The sequence below is a fragment of the Poecilia reticulata genome, linkage group LG9, assembly GCF_000633615.1.
Source record: "Poecilia reticulata strain Guanapo linkage group LG9, Guppy_female_1.0+MT, whole genome shotgun sequence".
Lineage (NCBI taxonomy): Eukaryota > Metazoa > Chordata > Actinopteri > Cyprinodontiformes > Poeciliidae > Poecilia > Poecilia reticulata.
This window is the reverse complement of record NC_024339.1, coordinates 18,029,606-18,037,999: the sequence shown is the minus strand read 5'-3', so window position 1 is coordinate 18,037,999 and position 8,394 is coordinate 18,029,606. Positions and strand designations below refer to the sequence as shown.

The window sequence follows — 8,394 nt, the reverse complement described above, 5'->3', positions numbered from 1 at the left end:
ATATATAGTTAGGTTACTCGCTTTTGTTCATGATCTCGGCTTTCAGTGCAAAGGAATGAATCTCAATGGTTTTCCATCCTTTTCCATATTGATGAGCAGCAAAAGTTGCTTTTCTAAAGTTATTGCTGGTGTATTTCCTCTTTGTGTAACCTTGTCATATTGAATTAATTCTAGCTACAGTAACTTGAAATCATTGTTTTTCCACATCGCTCCATCAAACTTCAACATCATCTTGGAAAATCTTTTCTAAATGTTTTCTATAATTGTTACATCAGCTCCTTGATGTGTGCAGTCATTCATTTCTGCAACGGCATTTTAATCTGGTGGGGACCTGGACTTTAACTGGGTCATTGTATTGTCTTTATCTTTTTTTTCCTGGCTCTGTTACTCACTGGCTGATTACTTTGGTCAGTTTTACAGATAATGAAAAGATAATGAAAGTGCATTTTGTTCTTGATGAATCAACATGAGTGTGTTGTTTTGTTGTTCAGTGTAGTGGAAAGACATGAGAGTTAATTATTGCTGTTTAATTTTTCTGCTTTGGTCATGGGTTGGCAGCAATGGACCATTGGAAGGAAAATAATAGTTTTTTATATTAAAATATATGGCTAAGCCTCACTTTGCCTCACTTTGATTTTGACTTTGCTTTGAAATCCCTGTGATTGCTTTCTGAAACCGCTAGCATGAAAAAAGAGACTGTTTTGAATCAGCACGGGCTTGTTGCAACTCTCTCCCTTTGCAATCTTGCATCACCTACTTTTCTCTGAACATGATTGAAATGCTGATTGACAGAGAGCAAAGATTAAGTTTTTCTTTTCAGATTATGTTCTCTAAAGCATGTTACTGTCAGATTTTGAGCCTTAAAGTCAGATGTTGCACTCAATGAATGCCTGTTTTTCCAACAACTGCAGATGAACAGTCCAGTACGGAGTAAGCACATGCCAGTAGAATCCCTCAATGCATGACTAAATCCCAATTCCCAATTAAACACTTTCCAGGTGCGCTGAACATCCAGATGTTAGATGGTTTCACCGGGGGAGCTGACGTGTGCAATATGCTGCAGAAAAACAAAACAACTGCTGGAACATGACAACAAACAGATGCTCAGAAAATACAAAGACAGGAAGGAAGAAGGCACATTCAGATGCAAAAAAAAAGACTAAGAAATTAGATAAATCATTAAACATTCAATGATATAATTAAAAATCAGCTGTATGTGATATGAAGTAGCCCTTCATATCACTTAGTACCCATGAAGTAATCCTCAGTTTCAAAAAGGTTAGTGACTCCTTAATTGCACTTTGTTACTGGGACTGTTTAATGGAAAATCACGGTAATCGGTTTCAGAGGTTTGAACTTTAGTTGCAAAAGAGCTTCTTTCTCTACAAAAGGGGCTACAAAGGTTATATTTTCAAAATAAAATAACAAGACAGACAGCAAACGGAGAAGAAAATTCTGTAGTTTCGATTCCTGATTGTTATTCACAATAAAACAACCACATTAAAAAGTTGTTTAAAAGCTGTAAATGGTAAATGCCACTACAGGTTTCTGCATTTGACAAGACATGATTAAAGTGTGGGGAGCCAAAACTCCAGGAAGTTGAAAAACGCAAAAACATTTTTTGGGCCTGAGGTCAATGTTTTTTCATTGTCTGCTGTGCAGTAAATTATTTCGGAATGCTGTCGCCATGAGGATTTTTCCCACAGTTCTCACTTGCTGATTCACAATGGATGAAAATGATCCTAAGTTCACAGCAGGAGAACACACCCCAATTTACGGCGCATTTCAAACTCTTCGAGTTTTTTCACATTTTATCACAACTGTTATGAAGGTCTACAAACAATTCCTAAACATGCAATGTGATTTGAGACCTACAAATACAAAATTGCTTCCATTTCTGTATAGCAAAGTGGTTTATCTAAGTATTTAAGCCTACAATGTCTTGAAAAAATATTGACTCTCCCTTGAACTTTTCCATTTTGTTATATCACAACAAACATCATTGTATTTTGCTGATATTTTTATGATAGAATGGCACAAAAGAGTGTATAACCGTGAAGTTAAATGAATAAAATAGTTTCCTTTTTTTAAAAATCTGAATATTTGCAGGTCATATGTAAGGCCAATGTAACCAGACCCCTGAATATAAGAAGGAGATCATATACATATGATCACTTGCATGTGACCAGTTCTGACTATTTTATTCTGAGACAAACCACTGAAAATCTTCCAAATACAATAGTCGGTGTCAAGTCATTCGACAAGAGGAAAGATGTAGCAATAAACAGTGTACAGTACATCTGCTCTCTTATTCATTGCACACAACTAAAGAGCTATAATGTTCTGCTGTCATAATCTTCAAACTGAATTTTGATGTGAGAAAAAAAAAGTAGTGAAAACATAACGAGTTTCACTTGTTCTACGGGTTTCTGGAGATGTGTTGTTGCTTTTTTTTTGTACATTTAGCTTGTGGCAGTGAGATCCTACTGATACACGCATCATTTTCTCCATCGCAGGAAATAAATTGCAAATCTTAACACAAGCTTGCAAGATATGTTCTTAAATTAACTTTAAAAAATCCAGATCAAATGCGAGAAATGTGTTTTCGGGATGGGCATATTCTGATAGGAATGCAAACCTATGCAAATGAGGCTTTAAGTTGTCAAAATAGGGCTGAACGCAGAAGTATCTGCAGCCTAGAACATACTGTCCTGGAAGTTTTCTTCTGTGCTGGATTGGAATGAGATTGTTCTTTAGAAAGAAAAATCAGTCCAGCATTCTGTGTCTTTCACAAGACCTCCTCCTGCTCTGTGGGAAGCTGTATAAACTCTTCAGAAGCTGCCAAAGTAAATCACTCAATTTTGTTTAGCTGCTCTGGGATCAGCAGGGGGATTTCAATGGCAACTGAGGTCTGAGGCCTGAAACAGAGCTCTTAGTGCTTGTCGTTGTGTTCGAGTAAAATTGACATTCATACCAACTTTTAAGATTATAGTCGTTGGATCAGCTGGGGAATGCAACAGAGCGTGTCCTATATTCGCTAAATCCCCTATCAACAGACCCTGGAGGGGCTTTATAATTTGGGTTCAGAATCTTCTTCTTATTCCAGTTAGTTTTACTTTTCCTGTGGTTGTTTGGCTCAAGACTAAATCAGAATTCAAGACGAGTCATCTGTTAGAAGAGCCGAGCTTGATTTTACCTATTAACGCTCATTGCTTTTAATGCAAATGTGAGCAGCCGTTGTCTAGGAATGCATAAACTCTTCTGAAGCAAAGTCAGGACATGCATTTCAATGTTCGACATTGCACAAGAGCGATCCTGTGGAACAGCAAGAGGTTTAAACAAGCCTGAGCTGGATGAGCCTCTTTCTGCAACAATTCTGCACCCGAGTATTCCAGCTTCAGGTGACCTCCAGCACAATGCTCCGTTTGTTGGGCATCATGTACTCGCAAGAGCTAAGGTGCTCATTGACATTATGTGGCTGCACTCACGAATACAAAATGCTGAATTATTATTGTTCAAATGCGGTGAAAACTTTCTCACCTGCCCATTCTCCCATAGAAGTGAAGAAGGTCTTTGACAGAGGAAAATACCATTTAGGAAAAAGCATCCTACTGAAGAGCGCCAGCTTCCCTCCATAGTAGAGAACAACTGCCGCACCAAGCAAAGTGAATATCAGCTCCGGGAAATCCATGCTTTTCTTGTGCAGGGAATCAGGATTTAAGCCTTCCAGCGTCTCCGTCTCGCGTCAGTGGATTTGTTCAGTCTGGTAATAAAGACTGAAAGAAGGGAAAACTCTGCCAGAAGACACTCCCCCTTTTACAAACTGTTCACACACACGCACAAAAGCACGTTGTGGCACAGTCCATCTGTTTGCCTGTCTGTCTATTTATCTATCAATCAATCTAAATATCGTCACGTTTATCTGATGAGGTTTGTTTGCCAGGTCGCTCAGAAACACAGGCACTACTCTCAAAGCCTGTCCTGCTGGTTCATAATTGTTTTCTTTGGTATGTTATTTTTTTTAATAGCCATCTGTCACCCCTGTTTGCTTCACTGTCGTTTTTTTCTTGAGGACTTGTATATGTGAAAACATTTCTCTTGCTTTATATTGAGGACTGATTTTCTCTTCTCCTAAGAAATTTTCCATGCTATGACATTTATAAGCGTGATTTTTTTTCATGGAGGGTTTTTTGTCTCTTGTGGCCTTTAGTTTATTTGTTTTTTTCTTTTCTTTTTTTTTTTTTTTCCAAAATATCTTTATTGAACATTTTTAGCAGTTTAAACAAACACAGCTCAAACTACCAGTAAGATGTAGCTAAACAGTAATAGCACTATGTCCAAACCAAATCCAACAAAGTGCCCCTCACAGAGTCCTGATCATAATGCAAACCACCACAAACTTCACACATCATCTCCATATCAAGGCATCAAATACAACAGTGTATGTAACTTAAGAGAATGGCTTATATTTAGAAACTTCAGTGTACTTCTCTTTAAATGACTTATACTGTCATCTGGCATGTTTAGATCTTTAACATACATAATGGAGGGGTTCTCAAAACACTCAAAGAAGTCATAGTGGCCTTTATTGAAAGTGATCTGACAGGAAATCAGTGTGAAAAAGGGGAAAACATGCAGCAAAGGTCAACAGGTCAGGATGTGAGGCTGTGATGGGTGCGTCTAGGACTGAGGCCTACATGGGTAGCACACTTTACTCCTACACTATCGCCATTCCCCCACAAGCACAATTAAACATAAGAATGTATTAATTACATATAGAAAAAACAATACCTCACTGTCTGCTTAGAGCTTTTGGGGAAATTATATACCACAATGCAGCTCCTTGCATTTTTTTATTAAGATTTACAAACAATTCCTTAACATGTAGTGTGAACTATGAGTCCAATTCATGCAAATTGTCTTTATTTTAGCTTTTGAACCTAAAGCATCTTCCAAAAGAACATTTTTGTCATATTGTGTGCACAAACTTCAAAGTATTTTAGTGTGATTTAATAGGATAAACTAATAAGTAATGCTGAATTTCTACATTTCTTTGAAAAACAAAAATCTGAAAGGCATAGCTCATCAATAAATACAGCTGTTCTAAACATGTAAATAAGTAAAACATTGATTTATATTTTAATGAAGAAGTCAGACAAACACATCTGCCCATAGATGCACAGTTGAAATCAGATATTTAGATACAATGAATAAAAATACACAAACACATGATTTCCTCATTGTCTGAAGTTAAATCAGACTAAGGTTAGTTCGAAATAGCAAAATCATTTATATTTGCTAAATGCCAGAAAACTTGGCAAGAACACTTTTTAGAAATGTTTTTTTTAACATTCCTCAAATTCAAAAGTTTATGTATATTTGGACACTATCCAGGATAACTATTTTCTAAACTATATGACATGAATCAAACCTTTTGGGTTTCCTTCCACAAGCTTCTCACAATACACCACTGGAGTTCTGGCTCATTCCTCCTTGCAGAGCTGGTGTAAATGTGTCCATTTTGTTGGGCGCCTCACTCAGGCATGCCTTTTCAAATCTTCCCACAACTTCTCCATGTGAATGGTATTGCGGCTTTGTGGTGTTAAGCGGAGACAGGGAAGTTGGTCATAACTGATGAGAAGGTATTACAGAAAAATACTGGATGAGAAGGTCCCATATTCCTTAAAATTGAGGCAGTGACTAATTTTCCGACAGGACAACAAATCTCAAGGTACACCCAGAGCCCTATTAGAAAACAAAAGAATTAGCAGAGCTTGACAACAACTGATGGGGTCATCCAGGACCTGTGTCTATGCAATCTCATCTCTCGTGCCCTGAAATGGAGATGATAGAATGTCATGACAGTATTGAGACTGTCATACAGCAACAATATTTGATCACAGAAGAACTCCTGGGTTCTGGACTACCGCATTTTCCGGACTACAAGTCACTACTTTTTTTCCTACTCTTCGAACCATGCGTCTTATAATCCGGTGCTGCTATGTGGAGTTTTCTTCAACCGCCATGGGGCTCTTTAGCAGGAAGTGAATCATTGGAAGTCAAAATTGGAAATAAAAGAAGAAATATCGTGTTCATGACATCATATCATGAACACGATATGATGTCTATGATTAAAACGAAATTAGGTTTTAATAGGGAATTGAAATTTGAGAATGTTGTTGATCATAGCATTGAGGGGAAAAAGAAGATTTTTCGTTTTTTAAATAATACTGGGATCATTATGAGAATTTGAGGTATAGATATTAGGATCCAATAGATGGCAGTAGTGCAACAATAATGGAAATAATGGATGCAAGCTGCCATTGAAATCTAAAGAAGCAGAAGACCCAGAAGAAGAAAAAAGCGCCCATTTTCATTTAGCACATGCTAGTAGCAGACAGTAAGGAGATTTTTCTCTTCAAACGCATACGCCCTCCCCTCATAAACAGTTCAGTTAAATCTAAACTTGGCAACTCTTTCTTTTTCAACCATAATAAATGTGATATTCAATTGACCTGTTATGACTCAAATTTTAGGTGTCCGCCCCCCTGCTACTGCTACATCGTTGTGGAAAACCTAGAGTGGCAGAGATATCTGCGGCTTATAGTCTGGTGCGGCTTACAGTCCGGAAAATACAGTACTTGGTTGACTTCCAGTAAAATCTTTGCCTTCCTCGTCACTTATTTCTCCTCACTGACCCCTGAGAAGTTGTTGTCTGCGATCTTAGTCACTTGATTATCCAATTGGGGAGATTTGCCTGTCTGCTTGTGACCATTTTGTCCCATGGGATGCAAGCTGCCAACAGTTGCATCACTTTTTGTGCTTATATTTTTGTATGACCCTTGCTGCTGCATGTTTAGATTGGCACAATGAGAAGTCATGCTTTTGATGGTTTTTGATCAGTTATGCTGTTTTGTGTGTCTACTTTCCTCAGCTCATTGTTCTTTGTTGCTAAGTGTTTTCTGAGCTTCTCCATTAATTTGATAGCCTACTTTAAATTGATTTGTGATGAAACTTAGTTTTTGTTTTCAAACTATTTATTTTGTGCTTAATGGCTTCAGTTATTGCCAGGAAGAAGGAAACAATGATGAAGAAAACATCCAAATGCAGAATACAGAAGACATAGCCAAGGAATTTGATAATCTATTGAACACTATGTGCAGCCAAACCAGGAATAATGTTCTCAAAATCAAGATAGTCATTCAGTGTATTACCTCAAAGTAGGAGTTTAAGATCATTATGTAGAACAATTGAGTCACTAACTGAGTATGGGCGTACATTCAAAGCCAGGACAAAAAATTAGTAGGGAAACAGAAGAATTCAGGCAGCAGCATAACCGATATTTCCAAAATCAAACAGGGACCAACTTATACACTGTAATCAAAAGTAAATCATATGAGAAAAATTCCTGAGAGGAATAGAAAAATTGCAAGCGAAAACAAACCATGAACCATGACAGATACCATCTCTTGGAATGCGTTTGCCATCCCACAGCTTCTGTAATACCTTCTCATCAGTTATGACCAACTTCCCTGTCTCCCAGCCAGTCAAGTTGCGTTACTGCTACTCGTCTTGTCAAACAGAGCCCTAAGATGCTGTTGTTTTCATTCAGATCATTTGTGTTTGACAAGGCACAGCTTTCAGTCTTTGTTATTTCAGTTGCCAGGCTGTCTCGACTTTGTTTTCATTTCCCTGTTTAAACTGCATTAGACTTGCTCCAACTGAAGTGCTTTCTGCCTACCTGCATCTCACACACCTGTCAGACAGAAACCCACTATCTCAATGTTATGGTGCATTGCAGGTGTCCCGATGGGAGTTTAGACAATAAATATGAGATAGATTGATGTGACAAAACATTCAATATTTTTGCTTTTACACAAGCGATGAAAAGAGAAATTTTACCTAAATAGGGAACAACTATTCAGAATTTATACGTTTAGTTCATTTTGTCTGACAAGACAAGCAAATATTAATGCTTAGATATTTTATATTATATTAATATTAGATATTTTTATATTCAGTGGGGTATGTTTTGTTACTGTGCTGCCATAAGAAGCGAGTTTCCCCATAATGGAATTAATTAAGAATTATCCCATTATATTCCAAAAAATAAAAAATAAACAGCAAAGTCCAAAATGATTTGCAATTTGTTGGAAAGAATGAGAAACTACTACTATGATGTGCAAAAATAGTAAAAATCTTGTGAAGATTGAACTAACAGTTATGAAATTTTAATTCAGATCAGAGAGATGCACCAAAGCAATTGGAAAAAAGCTGTACCAGCAATTGGCTGGACTGAGTTTTGCTCAAGGGTTATTCCAGTAAAAACAGATTCATTAAAATCTCCACACTTAACAGAAATGCCGAATGGACATTTCTGGTTAAACACATATA

The 8,394-nt window shown here is 37.2% G+C and overlaps 1 protein-coding gene across 1 annotated transcript in view; it reads right to left on the bottom strand.

The window, feature by feature from the left end:
* The window catches only part of hsd17b3 (hydroxysteroid (17-beta) dehydrogenase 3), an 8,120-nt gene extending 4,349 nt beyond the window's left edge, over positions 1-3,771 (bottom strand). The window contains exon 1 of the mRNA XM_008418340.2: positions 3,541-3,771. Coding sequence (XP_008416562.1) covers positions 3,541-3,691 — 151 coding nt within the window. The 5' untranslated portion in view covers positions 3,692-3,771. The remainder of the gene's footprint in view (positions 1-3,540) is intronic.
* Between the last annotated feature and the right edge of the window lie 4,623 nt (positions 3,772-8,394).